This window comes from Leishmania braziliensis, chromosome 32 (assembly GCF_000002845.2).
Source record: "Leishmania braziliensis MHOM/BR/75/M2904 complete genome, chromosome 32".
Taxonomy (NCBI): domain Eukaryota; phylum Euglenozoa; class Kinetoplastea; order Trypanosomatida; family Trypanosomatidae; genus Leishmania; species Leishmania braziliensis.
In genome coordinates this window covers 1,355,379-1,374,228 of record NC_009324.2, presented here as the reverse complement: position 1 = coordinate 1,374,228, position 18,850 = coordinate 1,355,379, and the positions used below count along the sequence as shown (strand labels likewise).

Sequence of the window (18,850 nt, the reverse complement as noted above, 5' to 3'; positions counted from 1 at the left end):
GGTTTAGCATGGGTGCGCGCAAGAGAGAGGGGGAGAGGGAGTTCAACGAGAACGGAGGAAACGAAAAGGGGGAAGGAGTAAGCAGCAGATACATCCAACTGGGCCGCATAAAAGGCGCGCCAGAAAGCTTAGAAAGATGCACAGCAAAGAGGGCGGGCGGCGAGTGCTTGCGCCTGTGATGACACGGCACCTTTTTCGCTGCTCACTCTCGCTTCTACCGTCCCAACATTCCCTTGCCGGTACACGCTCGGGTCCTGGATCGGGGAGGAGGGTGTGTGTCGGTCTAACGCTTGCAGTTCACTATCGGCTCCCTCCCCTCCCCTGTCTCCTATGGTACTCGCGCTACTTCGTTGTGATGGCTAAAGGCCCGACATCAAGAGTGGAAGCGAGGAGAGTGTGAGAGGAAAGCTTGAAAAATGAAGAGCGAAAGCGAGACTATACAAATGAAGAGAAAAAAAAAATGTTAAGAGGAAGAGGTAGGAAATGCGACACACACACACAGCGGCAGCGGCAACAAAGACGCTATGAAAAGAAAGGAGGTAAGGGCGTGGGCCGGAGTGCTGCTGGGCCCTGCGAGCCCTCTTCTCTCAGCCCACACACACCCACACCCCTCACTCGCCCTGGCTCCCCTGTAAGGAGTGGTCTGTTGGCACTGCTGCAGCGGCTGCTGTTGCCGTTGCAGTCGGCGTTGTCGCGGCGGCCTCGTACATAGACTGCCACTTAGCACCATACCGACGCAGCAGGTCGTTAAGACTGCGCAAGTAGAGCGAGGGATAGTGGTGCAAGACCGCTTCGGGAATAAGGATCACCTGCTCTCGCACTGCAGTGGCAGTGAGCGGAACAGCAAGGAGATGGCGCCGGCGCGTCCCCGACGTCATGTTGTACAACAACCCAGGAATCGCGAGGAGAGGCACTGACTTGTCTGACACCGGCGCTGCCGTCGCAGCGCCGGTGTCATCACCAGCAGCCTTGTCGCCGGCAAACAAGCTCTCCTCCGTCGGCCGCGCGTACTGCCGCACAAAGACGTCCTGAAGCGACCGCAACTGCAGCCTGCAAATGACGTCCATGCCGTTGCTAAAGGTCACGAGACGACTTCCAGATCGGTGCTCCTCCTGGCGCAGCCACGCATTCAGCAGCGGCACGACGCGCCGCTCCACGACCGGGGCAGCACCAAACGTGCAAGTAACTATTTTGGTAAAGGGCACGTGCGCGGCAGTGCTGGCCTTTGTGGTTTCGATGTTGCCAGACAAGATCGCTGCAGAGGGAGAAGGTGGGGCCGAAGGCAACAAAGAGGGACACGTGAGCGCTTTTGCTCGGCGCAGCAGCGTCGTTGACGAGTGCAGCGTCGCACGCCACGGCCCACAGTAGAGGAGGTGAAAGAGAGAGGCCTGGATGCCGCCCAGAGAATGTCCAGTGATGCAGAGCTCGTAATCGCTGTACTGGGTGTGGATCGTACGCAGGACAGGGAGGAGCTGAGCGCCCGCCTCGACGACCGACTCGTAAAAACCAAGCGGGATTGCGGTGCACAGTCGCTGCGACGCGTCTGTGCCAGTGGCCGCCACCGCACCATCCAAAGGGGTGCGCTCCAGCACAACGTTGGCGTAGCCCTCTGTCACATCGACCACGATGTCTGCCAGTGTCAGAGAGCCGCGGAAAGTGAGCACGACACGGTGCGCAGCATGGTCTAGAAAGACTGACCAGCAAGCTTGACCTATGCGGAGCGAGTAGCGACTTGCCACGCACTCGAGCAGCGCATCTGGCTCCTCGCCCTGCAACATGCGGCGCATTGACTCCAGTTGCTCCTCAGAGTTGGCGCAGACGTAGCGCCGGTGGGGCTCTGCCATGAGCTTCGCCAGCTCACGCAGACTAGAAAAGTAGTTAAGCTCAAAGGGCAACCCGTAGGCGGCAATTGCATAGCGAGCGAGGTAGGAGGCGGTGTCGAGCGCGTCCAATTTGCCCTTGATAATCACCGCGGACGATGCAACCGTGAGCTGAGACTTCGATGAAGGAGGTTCAATGGCAGCGGCAGGCGTTGTGAGCCGCCGCCGTCTCTCACGAATGCGATGCGACTCTTGACGCACCCACAGTTTGTACGTCTGGAGACTCATCTCGCTGTTGAGGGCTGCCTGAGCAGCGTACCGCGAGGCGTCTCGCTTGCGCAGGCCGCATCGGGTGAGTTGTGCCTGCACTTCCCGTACGATTCGCTTTATGAGCGCCGACGATAACGGTCTTCCAAAGACCTCGACATGGAAAGGGTCCAGGTGGCGCAGCTCCGCCACGTCGGCGTCCTCCATGGCAGTGTTGGCGATGTCGGTGGAGATGGTGTAACCGTAGCGCTCGTCCATGCTGCTGTCAGGCGAATCCGCCGTGACACCAGTAGTCTCCCCAGCCTCGTCCTCTTCATTCCACTCAGCTGACAACGTGGTGGTTGCTGTGGTTGGGTGCGCTGTCGTTTTGATACCAGCACTAACGGAACCGCCAGAAGTTGCCAGCGCGCTGTTGCTCGCCTCTGCGCGGCCCTGCAGACCGTCGCATATGTCGCACCGATAACACCTTTCGGACGATTGCGGGGGTGCTGCTGCTGGGGTGGTCGGGGGAACAGCAACCTGACGTAATCCTCGTCGCCGCACAGCCCAGCGGGCGCGCAGGGATGGCAGCCCTCGGAATGAGGAAAGGAAAGATGAGGTGGCTACGCCGCCTGTCGCGGTGGTTGTGGTCGAGGTGTAGACAGGCGAGAGGCAACCAGACGACGTCCAAGAGGATGCGGGGGTGTCGCCGGTGGATGGCGCGTCAGCACCGGTCGCATAAATTGTCTCGTGCACTGACGCGTACATTGTTGGCTCGTCATACGGAGAGCGTCGAGAGGAACGCAAGGTGTAGAGCGGGTAGGCGCATGTGCACACGCGGTCACGAGGTGTCGGGGTATGCGGTATGCGGTAGCGATAGAGAGGACGGCACCACTCCTGGATCATACCAAAGAGCTGTCCCTCCGACCTGGGGAGCTTCTTTGTGACTGAAGCCATGCGCAGATGACGCAACATCGCTTTTCCCTGCGGCGTGCGCGGGGGGTGCTTGAGTGTAGGTGAGGCGATGAAAAAATTAAAAAGAAAAAAGCGAAGGCGTCGAGCAGGGAAGGAGAACCCGGAATGGGCTGCGGGTGTGTGTTGGAGTGCTTTAAATTTATGTTCTGCGGGTATGTGCTGCTGAGGTGGGAAAGGGGGAGGAGGGCGGTGGCCGAAGAGGAAAGAGAAGGCTCTGAGAACACGAACGATAAAAGTGAAATGTGCTGATACGGCTCACTCGCCGTCTCTGCACCCCTGGCCACGTCGTTGACGGCACGATCAGGAGTCTGTCACTTAGTTTGAGTCGTTAATGGGTGACAACAGAGAAAGAGGGAGAGCGGTAGCGCACGCGCACGCACACAGAACGAAAAAAAGAGGAGGAGTGGCAGTGAAGGGTCGAAGCTCAACGCGAAGAAAACGAAAAGGTGACGGCGCGACTCACACGAAGAGATGCACCGACGAAGGGACGACAGTAGCGGCAGTGGTGGTCGAGAAGCTCACAATTTGGTCTGCCGCAGCGCCTCTCTCTCTCTCTCTTTCTCTTCTGTTGTAATCAGCGCAGCCCAAGAAGAGAGAGGAAGAGAGTAGAAGCGCGAAAACGAAAAAACCCTCACGCCACGTTACGCCACAGCGAAAAGGGAGGGGGAGAGAGAGAGAAAGACAACGAATGAGAGTGAGATGAAGCAGAGGGGTCGAAGACGAACCAGCAACACAAGCTCGATGAAATGGACAGACAGACAGAACGTCCGTAACGCCAGAAAAAGTGCGTGTCGGTGGCTGCCTGCGTGCGTGGGGCGAAGAGAGCGAAGAAGAACGTGTTCGGGGGCACCGCGAAAGTGCTCAGGAAAGCAGAAAAAGAGGGCAAACGATATTCGTAAGTGCACAGGCGTGAAAAGGCCAGAACGTCGCGCACGTAGAACGACCACCGAAGAGAACAGAAATGTGGTGGTGCTGGAGCGGTGGTGATGGCGGACGCGGTCTAGCACGGTCAATTGCTGAACGCAGCTATCTCACAATCACCACCTCACTGGTACGACGATGACGACCGATAGTGCAGCTCATGAAAGGGGGAAAGGGGGGGAGGCGAGCTTTCCATGTCAACGCAGTCAAAGAATACTCCCGCTGATGACTCGAAGGGTGGAGAAGACAAACAAGCAAAGAAAAAAGAGAACTCCAATGCGCAACTCAAAGTCCCGCTTTTCATGCTCCTGATGTCTTGGAAAAGCGAGCCTCGGTGTCTGTGGCTGCGCGACAGCAGCACACCGTAATACTACAGGAGGGAAGGGAGCGAGTAGCCAGGGTGGAGAAAAAGGAAAAAGAGAGAGGGGCGGGGAAACGTGTGGGCACACGAGTGATATGGTGTAGACACTTGCAGTGTCGGCCGAGAGGAAATTGAGGTCCAGAAAAGGAGGAGCGAGGGAGGAAAGAATTTCAGCATGGCACGTCAACGCACCGGCGAATGCGGTGGTTCGAGGAAAGGTAGCAGCAGTAGCAGCAGCAGCAGTGCAAGCGTGCATGACCACTGGAGTCTCCACTCGCGCATGGCACCAAGGCGCAGTGAAACCAAAAGAAAGGTTGAGATCGCGCGAGGGCGAGAGAGACTCAGAGACATCGGTTTGACGGGCAGGACACGCGCAGATATTAATGGAGCTCAAAGGGGGAGGACACAAGAGATAAGGAGGCACCAAGAACATCGCAGATGTGCAGGGCATGCAGTCGTCTTTACCTTCTCCGCCTTTGCCTGCCATCATTGTCCTGAAGACATGATGATGAGTAGTGTACAACGCGTCCTCTCCCCCCCCCTCCGCCCCTCTCATGAGCACTTGCACAAAACGGCTGTGGTAAGTACGGCCAACCACGTCGATGCAAACAACGTATTTCCTGAGTTCGGCTGCAACAAAGATGAGGGCGTCGTGCATCGGCCCATCACGAATTACACAGAATAAGTCAACGCGAGCGAACAGACAAGAGAAGGCGACACAAGGCAGCAAAAAAACGCCGGAGTAAGGACGAAGAAGGGAAGCAAAGGCGAAACCTCCAACAGCTGACACCAGTGTTGCACACGCGTGCCACGAGGATGCACAGGCGTACAGACAAGCGCACAGATACAGTGGCAGAGAAGAGCGGGAGAAGCGAGCGAGCGAGAGAGAGAGAGGGGGGGAGGGGTGCACAGCGAAGCGAAGGAAAACAGAGGTATTTACTCCTGATTCGCACAGAGACCTTCCCTCGTCGGCCCTCACCTCACCTCTAAAAACCTCTAATACAGGTCGCTGGTGGGGGCTATGCAAATCTTCACCGTGTTATCACGAGCCAGCTTGTCGGTTCGCATCAGCTCTCTGCGGTGCAGGAAGGGGTAGAGACCCCATCCCCTCCCGGCAAACTGCGCCACCCACCCCGTCACCTGCCACTCCGTCCACGCCACCTCGGAGAAGACGATAACACGGAAGTTTAAGCGCAGACGATGTTGCAGCGGAAAGAGAAAGAGGCCCAGCCACTCCTCCTCCTCGTCGGGCGGCGGCACCACCGCCACGAGAGTGCTGCTGACGCCGTCTGCCGTGAAGGTGTAGTGGTCCCCCTGCATGGAGTGTGAAACAAGGGGCGAGCTACATGCCTGGCCACCACTGAACTCGCTGTCGCCTCCTTCCAGCAAGTTGGGCGATGTTGGCCTAGATATCGCAGTGGTCATCATGTTCTCGCAGATCTCCGGCGCCGCCACCAGCGTGGAAGGCGCGTTGCCGCCATGGCGACGTGCTCGCGGGAGCGGGGCAATGCGCAGCTCCCAGGATACACCAAGCAGGCGGAATGGTGTGGAACAGACTGTCTTCCGCTGCCCAGGCGCGAAGTACGATGTGGCGCTATGGATGACCCAAATGTAGCCTCGCCGGAAGTCCGTCAGACAGCGCTGCAGGAAGCGAGTCTGCCGTGTCGGTGGCGACTTACTGCAGAGTAGCAGCGATGGCGATGAAGCGGCACTGTGATCGCTCTGTACGTAAGTATCCAGAGGTAGGTTGTCCAGTAGTCGACGCGATACGTCGCTGCTGGCGTCACGGACCGGCGAAGATAGTACCATTGATGTTTGACTGCGCGCTTGCCCCGTGACGGTACTTAGCTGACTATGTGTCTTGCCCGGAACACAGAGCGAGGTGGCCTCATCCAGTTGCGGTGGTGCAGCCCAGCTACTGTAGAATGATCCCACCGAAGCGGACTTCTGCGGCTCCGCCATGTCAACCATGTTGGTGCGGACGCTACCAAGGTTCACCAGCAGCTGACGCAGGCTCGTCCAGTCAAAATGCTGAAAGAACGCTTCATTCGCCTGGGACCGGGTCTCATAGTCCACAATGGCGTCGTGCAGGCGCCTCTCCTCGTCCTTGTGCTGAGCAAAGCTGTCTTGCACTTGGTGAATCAGCGGCGGGGTTGTGCAAAGGAAGTGCAGCAACTCAGGCACACTGCTCATGGAACCGCGAGTGCGCTCTGTGAGGGACCCGCCACCGCTCGCAACTACTAAGCTGTGGTAGCGACGCAAAGCTGCGTCTATAGGGGCGAGCGCTTGCGAGTACTTGGCGACCATGGCGGCAGCCTCGGCGAGCGGCGGCCTGCACTGCGCCTCCTGGACTGTCTGCGTTATTGAACACTCGGCCTGGTGAAGTGCCTGCTTCAGCGTCAAGAAGCGCCGCTGTACGAAGCGCAAGTCTCGCCTCTGTCGCGCGGCGTAACGGGCCTGCTCCGCCCTCAGTCCCTCTTCCGTCTTCCTGTACTGGACCAACCAGTAGCGCAGTTTCTCCTGTAGCGCCTCCGCCTCGGCACGCACAGCTGCTGCCTTTTCCCTCGCCTCCACCACGACGTGAGTGCGATGCGCCCCAACGCTGGCGCAGTACGGACACGTGAGCTCCTCGCATGCCGTGCAGTAGAGTAACTGCAACTGGTGGGGATGGGTCTCACAGATAAACTGATTGAAGGCCGCCGGTGGCGCCTGCGGCTGTGAAAATGGGGCTGTAGACGAGGCGGACGACGGCAAGGCGGACTGGGCAGCCGATGGCACCGTCTCCTGCCTCAGGTCAACGACGTCCCTGCCGTTCATCGCACTGCCAGCGTACGCGCCCTCGTGCTGTGGCAGAAGAGGAGGGCGCGAGGGGGCCCCGTAGAGGGCGGCTGGCAATGGCGTGCCAACGCTGCCGGCTCTCCTATCGGCGCCGTGCCCGCGAGCAGCAGGTATCAGTGGCTGCGTTGCGTCGCGACTCTTAGCGCTGCGGCCATGGGGCAGGCCCTTGTAGAGCAACCCGTCACGACACGAGGGCACGTAGTAGGCGGTGTTGAACGATGGAGATGGCGCCACGCCGCCAGTCGCCCACGCCGAATTCGTGCTCGGCGAGAGCTGGGCTGCGCATGGGTTCAGCAATGACGGACCCTGCGTCGGGGGCGCGCGGGGTGCCGAAGCGGCACGAACACTGCCATAAGAGGCATCATATTTGGGCGAAACACTGCAAAAGCCTCCGCTGTCCGCTGAGCACGACCCTGACGTCCACGGAAGCCTTCTCGCACGGCCGCCATACCCTGCAGTCCCTGTGCTTCTCCTACCCACGGAGTCTAGCTCTATGGATCCGATCAGACCCCCACTTCCGTGGTGCACGGCGTTGTCTATGTCGTCCTCGACGCCGCCTTTCCGCGCGATACGGCGTTGCTCGGAGGTGTCACTGCAGCTGCGCATGGCTTCGCTAGCGCGGCCCGGTATGGTATCTGAGGCGGCTCGTTGGCGGGGCACACTGTTGTCTGCGTAGCGGACTTCCCTTAACATGCCTCTGGCGCTCTGCGGAGAGCTGGTAGCCGCAGAGGTCTCCCACCCAGTCAACATGCCGCTACCCATCGACACGGTCCTGCGTCGCGGGCTGGACTTGAACCACTCCTTCATGTTGTAGTGCTTGGACGGTGGGGACGGGGACGACGGTCGTGATCGCACCTGTCCAGCAGGGCTCATCCTCCTCCCATCCTCCCTCGCTGCCGCGGCTTGCGCTGTCGTCCCTGGAGTCCGGACCGGGCTTGCGGTGGCACACCATCCGCTTTCGCGGTGCTGCTGTACCGACGGAGTTACTGCAGAGGGGACCACCGTCAGCAGGTAGCGGGGCAGTGCCTGGTAGCTGTGCTGCACTTGCACCTGCACGAGAGAGAGGTCCTCGGCGGCGATTTCAGAAGCCTCCTCGGTACGCAGGCTGGTCTTCTGCTTTTTGGCCCTAATGTAGCAAACACTGTCGTAGCCGGGTGGTGGCTTCACAGCAGGAATGGGGAAGGCCTGCTTGTCTGGGTTCTCGCCAGTGAGGCCCTGGTCAGTCATAAAGCGGCGGCCGGGCGCTACTTCACACAGAAGCACCTTGTGAGGGACGCGATTGGCTGGCATATACTTTACACGCGTGCTAAGCATCGAGGAGGTAAACACAAAAGGCGTAAGCAGCGTGTTGGTCGGTGTCGGCGCCGGTGACAACGAAGAGGACGATGCTGAAGCAGCACCCGGGACAGGCGGCGCAGGAGTGCTCAAGCCCGTCTCAGCGCCGCGTGGCACAGCCTCGAGCGACTTTGGAAGGCCGTTACTGAGCAAAAATCCGTACTGCAGCACGTCTCGCACGGACCACGCATTGTTACTGTAGTAGAGAAGCTGCACCTTCTCCCGATTGCTCGACAGTCGTGTGCTTCGGGTCTCGTCGAACATGCGAGTTAGGAAAGGGCAACGAATGCGCACCACCTCCTTCACTTCAAAGCCGACATGCTTGTTGCCCAACCAGCGGGCAACGTGACTGCGCAGCTCATCGTACTCTTCCCTGTCGCGCCGCTTATCCACTGGTTCCAGCTGAATCAGCACTGTCTCCATCCATAGTTGACAGCAGTAAATGCACAACGTGGCATCTTCGCGGTCAAGGCCACCAACGGAGGCGTCTCCGTTGCCTGGGGCCGTCGTCTCATCCGCGTGTGTCACCGTCGCGGCCCCATTTGGGGCGGTACGGGGGCGCCGAGAAAGTAGGCGGCCGTCTGCCTGCAGTAGATCACGCACATCGCGCAGGAGCTCGTAGCGATTGTGGGTGTAATTCCAGTAGGAGAGAACCTTTGCTCGCTGTCCTACTTGGCTCTCCACAAACCGCCACACCTCGTTGACGCGCCGCGGTACTCGCACATCCGGCAAAGTGTGCGGTGTTTGTGAGTCGTCGCAGTACACTACAATGCGCAAGTACATATGCGGGGAGGATGCGCACGAAGACGCCGCCATAGCCCACGTACAGGAAACGATGAAAGGGTGTGTCTGTGTGTGAACAGTCACCCGTTGTCACACAGCGCTGCAGTGTGGACAAGCATGCACGGAGTGCGAAAAAGCAAGGACGAGGGGGACACACACACGCACAAGAAGAACGATGGGGCCGGCGCTGAGCAGGTCAACAGGAAGATATATCTAAGTGTGGCGAGGAAAACAAGGGAGCTTCCTACTTCACACCGCAGAAGACAAGCAGGTGAATAGGGTGATTTGCTTGTTTGTCTGCTCTCTCTCTCTCTCACACACACTGCAGGGCAAGAGGGGAGGGAAGGGGTGAAGCGTCCAGAGAAAAGAGCGAAGCGGCTGAGGGGAGGAAGAGTGGGAAGGAAAAGATCCCGAGGCAAAGCGAAAGAACGACAACGAGAAGGCGTGAGACCGTGACAACTACAGAAAAGGAAGCAGCAAAAAAAAAAAGAGGCCAGAAGTCTAGTCTAGTGAAGCGTAGGTATGCGTAGACAGATGTGCGCGCGCGTGAGTCCGTGCGTGGAGGTGCTGGGTGGTGTGCGTCCGTGAGAGAACGAGAGAGGAAGACAGAGATCGACTCCACAGAGAGGGAGAGAAATGAGCCCGAGCACTGTGAAGAAAACACTGGCGCATGCGCTGTTAGACCACACAGACAAACACCAATACACCTCTATAAGTACCGACACACACACACACGCACAGGGAAGAAGAAGAGGGGAGGAAAGTAGGCGGGTGCTCACCGTGCAGAGAAAAAACTGCGCCCTAAAAGAAGCCCACACATACGCATCGCCCGCGTAGGGGAGGAGATGGAGCACAACGTGCGCCTGCCTGCCTCTCGCCTACTAGAAGACACCGTCGTCTTCCTCCTTTCTATATATATGTATTATGTGGGGGTGTGGGTGAAGAACTTCTGCAGATGGATGAGGTAATCTCAGGTAGCGCCGTCCGCCGGGCGCGCATGTGCGTGTGAGTCGTTTTAGCGTCGTCATCGGTTCGAATGTGAACAGAAAGAACAGAGATCAAAATAAAATGAGAGACAAAGGGGAAAGAGAGGGGGAGAGGGGTAAGCACCGATACGAAATAAAACGAAGCACGTTGGCCACCGACAGGGAGGAAGGAGGGGGGTATATGAAGTCGCAGAGACGGGCGCCCATGCTGCCCAGGCTCACTCCGCTTTCCACATGCAGAGAGAGAAAGGGAAAGCCAAGTCGAAGGAAAAATGCATACGTGAGTACTACGGCAGAATGCGAAGAAGAAAGTTGCGCACAGTAAAGGAAACTGAGGAAAAGCAATACTCCCCCTCCCTCCCTCCCTCATTGTGTTTGCCTCACTGACAGCATCCAGCAGGAGTGCACTTGTTTACCTGCGGTGTGCATGAGCGAAAGAGGCGGAACATACTGCGCTGCCTGTTCGACAAATTTATCTTTTGTGTGTGTGTGTGTGTTCAGCTTGGTTTTCTAACGAGCAGGTGCGTCGTTCTCGCAGTAAAACTATTCGACGACCTGCATGGGAGAAGCCGCAAGGGTCTGGCAAGATGCCCCCATAATCCCCCCAGACACACGCACTTATGCTCATAAAAGCTATTTTTCCTTGCTTCGCTCTTCTCTCTCACATGACTCAGGCAAACACTATAGAAGAAAGGCGAGGGACAGAGGTCTTTGTAAGGTGCGTGCGTGTGTGTGTGTGTGTGTGGTGTATGAAGAAAGCGGAAGAAAGCGTTCGAGTACGCCCCTCACGACCACACCATACCGCGCACTGGCACACACACACACACACAAGCACCCACACACAGACATGCCTCTGAGTGTTGAACCCTTAATAGATGAGATGGCAGACTCGAGACTCAAAGAAGAGAGGAAAGAGATACCGATGTGCTACTCTTCCCTCTCCTTTGCCGTATATACAAGCGCATTTAGACACACACGAGATATCGTCACATGCATCTGCGAACGCACACCCACATCCATCACGTCGCCAAAAAAAAAGTGACGGAGCATCTCTCTAGTAGCAGCCGTAGCCCACAAACTGCCGCCCTTCTGTACACCAGTTAGAGCCTCTTCTCTAGTCCTCCTCCTCTTATTGAAAGACACTACGCTGCAAGCAGAACATCTTTATTGGCCATGAAACCACCAGATAACACACCACTAGCGCACCACCAAGAACCCACCGAGCCCGTTCGATCCAGCCGCTTAGTTGGTTGGTTGGCTAGTTGCTTGGTTTCCACTCGTTCCATTCGACCTGAATCCCTCGCCACCCATGGCGCAGGCCACGGCTGCGTGTAGGCGTGCGCTTTTATGTCTGTACCGTTTGCCCAGGCAGTCGGAAACAGAAACGCAGAGAGCGAAGGAAGAGACGGTTGTGCGGGATGGGCGGTTGGCAACGGTGCGCATCCGCAGAGACTCGCAAATGTGAAGGAGGGGAGGGGGGGCAGGCGTTTGGAGTGGCGGAGAAAAAAAAAAAAGCACCGAGCGCGGAGAGAGGGGAGCAGAAGAGAAAAAGTGGAAAATGAAGATGCACAGTATGACGCCTAGCAGTACGGCGTGGGGGATGCTAAAGGAATTGACAGAGACGCCTACATGAAAGAGACGCTAGACGCCAATCGAAGTGAGAAACTACGAAGGAGTGTTCACCAGTATGCACCTCCCCTTCCTCAACCTCGCCCCTCTTCCTCTCCACAGCATCGTAGCTCTCATCTCCGTGCGCGAGGGTGTCTGCGCGCATTGTATCCGCGCGAGCTTTTAGAGAAGAGCTGCACATACAGGTGCGACTACCTGCCTTCACCTCCCTACATCCCACTCCTGAATTCGGCCGCAGAGACGACTTTCTAACCGCGTTCTCTCTGTGTCCTCGTCTATCTACCCACCGCAGCGGGGAGGGAAGGTCATAATCGGTTAAAGGGACCAATGCAGGGGGAGAAGAGAGCAGGAAAGAGACGAGGGTGGTCGCGAATATGTTGTCCAGGTAGCCACACACACACACACCGACATGCTCCTCGAGATACACTTCGACAGAGTCAGGCAAACAAAGTGGAAACAAAAAGGAATCGGTGATTGTGGGTGGGGGAGAGAGGGAGAGGGGGGGGGGCGCACCTCAACGGTCCACGCAATGAGCGCAGGCACCGCACGCGGCACCGAGGGGGCAGCGAGCAGAGCGAGTGAAAGAAAAAGACAGCTTAAACCGCGAGCAGACAGTCATTTCAACGCGTTAAACCAGGTGGACTACTCCTTTAGCTGAACGTCCTTTGCGCACGGGGGGCTTCGTTGCTGAAGCTGCAGAGGACCGCCGCCTTGCCTTGAGCTCCGCAGTCGCTGCTGGAAAATCGCCCCCATCCTTGATATCTGCCACGACCTCCCTTAGGTCTGGACGCGCCAGCACTGCTGCACTACGCGTCAGCTCTCGCCACTGCAACCGTAATGTTGACCACAGCCTCGGCGGACAGTACGGCGCAACCCACCTCTCAGAGCCGGTGGCAGCAGTGCTTCTTTTCCTCACTGTAGAAGACCTCAGCATGGTATCCTGCGCCACCTCCAGTGTGGCAAGGGCCTCCGGGTCTGCCACACAGGCGCGCAGGCGCCGCAGCGCAGCCAGCACCTCCATCTGCGCTACGCCAGAGAGCTCATCGAGCGTTCCTGTAGAGAGCGACTCAGCGTGCGTCTCCACTGTCGCCAGCGTTTTCTCCCACAGCTTCACTGAAATGCTCAGTGATGTATGGCACTCACTGAGGCTGCAGAGGATGAGGTAAAGACGCTGACCCGTCGCATCCGGTAAAAGACGCTCGCAAACCTCCACATAGTGACGTTCAAACGCTGCGGGGAGTGGCAGCGCCGCCCCCAGCCCTCTCCTCGCTGTGGCGGAGGAGCCCGAAAAAGAAGCGAATTCACCTTTATCAGTGCCCCCCGCAGCGGTGCTGTCTTCGTGTGCCTGAGATGGCACAAGCGGCTGATCGGTGGTGGACGGCGGGGCTTCGGTCAGAAGTAGAGCAGAGCCCAGGGAGACGCAGTCGTTGTCTGCAAAGCGCCAGCTTGGGCTAGCATCAGCACTGCTGGCGGCCAGCAGGTCTAGCGTTCGCTGGCGCAGTTTGCCGTGCGGATGACGAAGGCAGCGCAGCGAACTCCACATGCTCGCCAGCTCAGCGGCGCTGAACTCGGCGAGCGTGGCACAGGCCCGCTCACACAGCTGCCCAGTCACCTCGTCGCTATGCGCGACACGTAGCTTTACAAAGCTATAAAGCGCAAGTGAGATGTCGCGCGGCGCGGCGGAGGAGACGCACATCTTGAGGCGTGAGATAATCTGCTGTGTGACACGGATCGAGTCGCGCAGCACAAACGTGAAGGTGAAGAGCAGGAGACAGAGGTCGTGCACCGTTGTTACTTGCCACTGCTGATGTCGCACCATCATCTGAGAAGTGGGCAACGAGGCGTTCACCGACTGTGCGGCGCTGCCGCGCGCTGCGAGAGCCATGGACGGGGACGACTCGACCGCCCGCCGCATCAGTTGCTCCGCGGTCTGAGTAAAGAACTCCAGATCTCGCACACCTAGCCGGGCTAGCTGATGCAGGTACTCAACCAACCGTTGCGGCGGGAGCTGTGCGCACTGCGCACGTACGTACTCCAACACAGCGTGCAGCAGCTGCGAGTCCCGAAGGCCGCCACTGCGCGACATGATCTGCAGTGCCCAACTCACCTCCTCCTCGGTGATGGTGCGAAGCCAGCGCTTCTGGGATCCCCATTGTCGGTAGACACCAGGTATGAGCTCCTCCTTGGCACATGGCAGGTGAGCCAGCAGAGCGGTGAGCTCAAGCTGAGTGCTGCGAGGTGTGTTCTGCACTGCGACGGCAATGGCTGGCATGTACTGCACGAGTATTGACTCTCCGCCGTAGGCACGCAAGGCAAGAAGCGCATCAATCAAACTGCGAAGCTGCAGTGGCCCTTCGTGCGATGAGAGGTCGCTGGAGCGGCGGAGGTGATCGATTACAGAACGGTAGAAAGCGTGAGGCTGTGAGGGAGCGGGTAGTAGCCGCAACGCGGACGGCACCAGTTTCAGCACCCGGTTGTGGTACCAGCGCGTGAGCTCCGTGGCCAGGGCATCGAGCAAAGCCGTCGCCGGCGCAGGTTTGGCGACTACCGCAGAAGCCTTCTCCCGGTCACCGGGGCTCCCTGCAGTGGGCAGCTGCTGGGCAAAAAGCGCGGCATCATTAAACTCGAAAACGGCCACAAGGGATTGGGAAAGGTGGTGTAGATCGAGTGGAGTGTGACGGCGCGGCGGTGATGGGGCGGCAGCGGATGCACTCTTGGTACCCTTGGCTGCCGCCCCACATGCAGCGCCGCTCAGCAGCTCGGGGTAGTACAAGGCGAGCAGACGTTCGAGTATGGCGTCCATGGCGCGCGCCGTCATGACGTGTCGTTGCTCGCACTTTTGGAGAAGGTCTAAGACCCCTTGAGCATCTGCGGACGTCACCGCGGTGATGGCGGCTCCCTCGAAGACCTCTAAGGAAGGATGCGGCGTCGCCACACGCGCCGTCTCTGAAGCACTCGACGCAGCTCGGCTACTCTTGCCGCGGCTGCCAAGACCGCCAGTTCTGGAAAACGCCACGACTGCGGCTGCTGCACTGATAGACCTCTCAACATCCTCGCCGTGAAGTGGGGCCGCATTGATTAACGCAAGCAGCGACACCACTGGCTGATGCAAATCTTTATAGCACTGCACCACCCTCTGCAACTGATCTGGTGACAAGTAGTTAGACGGCTGCGACGTGATGTGCCGCTCTGCAGCTACAAAGAAGTCCGGGTAGTCGTCGATTCCCTCCGTACAAAGCACCTCGATGACACCGCAGAGCTGCCTGCCATCGAAAGAGTCCAGGTAGCGGAGGCAATGCTCCGCGAGCTGGTGCCACACGTGGACTTCTTCGACTCCAGCCCTCTGCAACGCCTCCATCAGCAGTAGCACCATATTACCTTGCGAGAAGAGAAGCGGCGCGTTGTTGGGCCGGTGGGAATCAACTGCGGAGGACGCCGCCGCCCCCCCATCAGCCCCCAAGGATGACGGCCCAGTGTACGAGTTCAGTGCAGTGCTCAGAAGCGGCAGCGCTGTGGCTGTGATGTCGGTCTGCGCGCCAAGTGCGCAACACGCAGCTAGTGTGGTGCACAGTTGCGGGGCTGACATGGACGGCGCGCTGAGCTGCACGAGCTGAACCGCCTCCGTCGCGACGGCACTGCTGCCCAAGTGGAAATATGCAAGACTGTCTAAGAGATTGCACAGGGCGGATGGATTGATAGTATACGGGGAGTAGCTCAGCGAGCCGCCGTCGTGGCCCCATCGGCTTACCGAGGCTGAGGAGGATAGTTGACTGTTTGCATTGACATCGGTGCACGCCTGCTCGGCTTGATGTTTGAGTTCCTGGAGCGAGGGCCGCAGAGAAAGGCGTAGGAGCTTGTTTTTGAGAGTGTTGCCCAGCACTGCGTCAGGTAGCACGGCGTGCACGCGTCGCAGGTGGTATATGTCCTGGATGACCTTGTTGAGCATGTCTGAGGAGGAAGAGAGAAAGTGGCTGTGGAGGTGCTAGCGAAACTGAGCAGCACCGAGGGGGTTGTCAGCCCAAAGGAGGGATGAAAACAGACTTACACGCAAAAGGGAGTGACGTGGGGCGGAGTAGATGACGTAGTTGGTAAAAAATGATGCGAGCAGAACGAGAAGAGGACAAGTGGAGGGGGGCAGCAGCGACATGAAGGGTGAGAAAGAGAGACGGAGAACAAAACACCCAAATCACCTTGACTGTGTCACGATGCGCACCTGCGATTGGCGCCGTGGTGCGGTGTCTGCCTTGAAACAACCAGGGAGAGGGAGAGAGGGGGAAGCACTAAGTCTGCTCTGCGCTGCGCAGGGTTGAGGCAGGACAACATCGACAAAGGAGACGACAAAGAGTTTCTCTCGGTAATGAGCTGCGAGAGACAGCCAGCGGTCGCACGAGCGGTGCATCAACGCGATAAAATGAAAAGCACATCATCAATGAAGGATCCTACTCCCCCCCCCCTCACCTTCTGCTGAGTATGTATGGGTCTTCCCCAGCGATTGCTCAACCAGGGACGCACTAGTGAAGCTGTGCGTGTAGCTAAGGACTGCCCCTGTGAGCCTGTCACTCTTATTGTAAAGTGGGGTAGGGGGGTGCCACCCAACGGACTCTCCCTCTTCCTTCCCCTCCCCCTTCGTCTCCGTCTTGCCCCACGCCCCCCCCCTCCCCCTCCGCTGCAAGCGGGAACGAGGGGAAGGGTGAAAATGTGATGGACAACAAGGCTGAGAACAAGAGGAAAGAGCGCACAGGGAAAAGGAAAAACGCAACGCCAGTTACGAGGGGAATAAGGGGGCTGTGTTGATAACTCGAGACGCACACAGAGCGCACCTTCAGCCTTTTGACCCAGCCACCACTGCCCCCTGCACGTCACTTCGCCCGCGGGCCGCCCTTCTCCCAAGAGGGCTGCGGCAGCTCTCCCTCCCTAAAGCTCTTCACCTGTTCCACAGACCACCGACGTGCCTGAACTTTCTGCACCTCCAGCGTCGTCTGTGCGTCCTTCTTATTCTCCTTGATGCGACGCGCCGTTTGCTTGATGCCGGCGCCAAGGTCGAACCCGAAGAAGACCATAATGAAGAAGAACATGGCTACCCCAGACCACGGGATCATGCGAATGCCGCGCACAAGCCTGCTCTCTGAGTGATCCTCGCGCCTCATGATCGAGCGCTCCCAGCGCTGCACGCGCATAAAGTCCTGCAGCATGCGGAACCCCATGTTTGCCTAACCCAGCTGAAGAATGCGTTCTACTACCTGAACGAGAGTGTGCGCGCGTGTACGTGCGTGGCGGAGGGAGAGGGGAGTCGATACGCGCCACCGGTGAGTATTGCAAGCTGAAAAGCAGAAAGGAGAAAACATGTGTGGATGCCTCAGCTGCCGACTGACTCCGCCTTTTTCCCCCGTTCTTACCTGCGTCCACAGGAGAAAGAGAACGAAAGAGGGAGGGCAGCGAGAGAAGAGCACAGCGGGGGGCGAGAGGTGCAGTGCGTGGGAATCACAGAAGAAATGGCGCGCATGGAAAGAGGGCAAGCAGAAGAAGGGAGGAGGTGACGGAGGGGGTGGGGGCGGTGGTACGCACATGAGCCCGGATGGAGATGAGCGGAGCGGCCCATGGTCAACGAGCCTCGATGTACATCAGCATTCGCCAGAAGGGAAAGGAATCGGACACGGTGTAAAAGAGAAAGCGCGCACACAGTTGGGCTGCATGCCCGACACGCCGCTTCGCCGTCGCCCGCCCTCTGACTCTCCACAATTAGGGGACAAACCAACGCCATTTCAGAGTCCCCTCAAGCTCTTCAAGCTACCTGGAGAAGCGAGCGAGCGCATCAACGAACGCGTGGAGTACAACGCTACGCCAAACACACCACCTTCCCGTAATCGGTTCCCGACGCGCGCACACACACACGCGCGCACGGTCGCGCCTCTGGAGCACCTGGCGTAGTGACGGGCGAGCTTGGTGAGTTCACTGCGTGGGTGTGTTTGGTGTTGTATTTTTTGAAGAAGGGACGAAGAAGACAGGGCAGTTTCTGAGCTAAAAGCCATCGAGTACAAAAAGTGCGTGATACGCCGCTCTCTTTCTCACAAGCACACACAGACACACAAGCGCGCACACGCACAGCGTCTGGCATGCACACAGGAACGTGGGCAGACACGCCTCAAGCAGAAACATACAGAGGAGAAATCTGCCACCATTGCTGACGTCTGGTATGTGTGTCACTGCGCGCATGGGTGTGGGTCAGGGTTATTTTAAGCGCGCTTGTGCATTCATGAGTAGTGAGGAGGGGACGTACACGCTCACATCATCTCTGGTCATCTATAGACCTCAACACGAAGGGTGGTGAGAAGCGAAGAAATAAAGGAAAAAAAAAACGACGAGTGCGCGCGGGCTTGTACGTCTGTACGTGTACTCACCCCGGGGGTGTGGTGCGCTGATCTGGGCATCAACAACAGAGACACACAAAACAGAAAGCCGTACTACGAGAGAAAGACATATATACAACGTGCACCATCTACATGTGGCTGAAGAAAGGAAAATGATGCACTGCTTGGGTAGTCTGCGTATGGTTGTCGTCGCGAGGGACGCGCCTGTGCAAGTGGCTGTCCCTCGGTGGCGCGTCCATGCACTCCACGCAGCACAGCGTTACACGCCAAAGCCATAAAAACTGAAAGAGGGAGAGAATAGAACGAATCAACCGCGACAGTGAAAAGGACCCGTGACAGGCGCACCAAGTACGGAACGAGGAAGGGGGCACTGCGGGGAGCTGCAGGGAAAAGAAGAAGCCCACACGTACGACCACGTGTACAAGATAGATCCACGACAACCTACACACACACACACACTGCTGCAGCTGTTAGATGGGGAGGGGATGTCTCGTTGGCGTTCGATAGAGCGCACGATCACACAACTGAGTAAAAGGGGCGAAGCAAAGCTACAGGAAAGGCGGGGATCTAACATAATCTAACCAAACT

General features: G+C 58.1%; 4 protein-coding genes across 4 annotated transcripts; all 4 read right to left on the bottom strand.

The window, feature by feature from the left end:
• Positions 1-611: 611 nt before the first annotated feature.
• Positions 612-2,834, bottom strand: LBRM_32_3660 (conserved hypothetical protein; the record flags this gene model as incomplete). Its single annotated transcript, XM_001567666.2, has 1 exon — positions 612-2,834. One exon carries the CDS (start codon positions 2,832-2,834, stop codon positions 612-614), a length of 2,223 nt encoding a protein of 740 aa, XP_001567716.1.
• A 2,485-nt stretch (positions 2,835-5,319) lies between these two features.
• On the bottom strand, positions 5,320-9,312 carry LBRM_32_3650 (conserved hypothetical protein; the record flags this gene model as incomplete). Its single annotated transcript, XM_001567665.2, has 1 exon — positions 5,320-9,312. One exon carries the CDS (start codon positions 9,310-9,312, stop codon positions 5,320-5,322), a length of 3,993 nt encoding a protein of 1,330 aa, XP_001567715.2.
• A 3,210-nt stretch (positions 9,313-12,522) lies between these two features.
• Positions 12,523-15,840, bottom strand: LBRM_32_3630 (conserved hypothetical protein; the record flags this gene model as incomplete). The annotated part of the gene is made up of 1 exon (XM_001567664.2): positions 12,523-15,840. One exon carries the CDS (start codon positions 15,838-15,840, stop codon positions 12,523-12,525), a length of 3,318 nt encoding a protein of 1,105 aa, XP_001567714.2.
• A 913-nt stretch (positions 15,841-16,753) lies between these two features.
• On the bottom strand, positions 16,754-17,098 carry LBRM_32_3620 (conserved hypothetical protein; the record flags this gene model as incomplete). The annotated part of the gene is made up of 1 exon (XM_001567663.1): positions 16,754-17,098. One exon carries the CDS (start codon positions 17,096-17,098, stop codon positions 16,754-16,756), a length of 345 nt encoding a protein of 114 aa, XP_001567713.1.
• Positions 17,099-18,850: the final 1,752 nt, after the last annotated feature.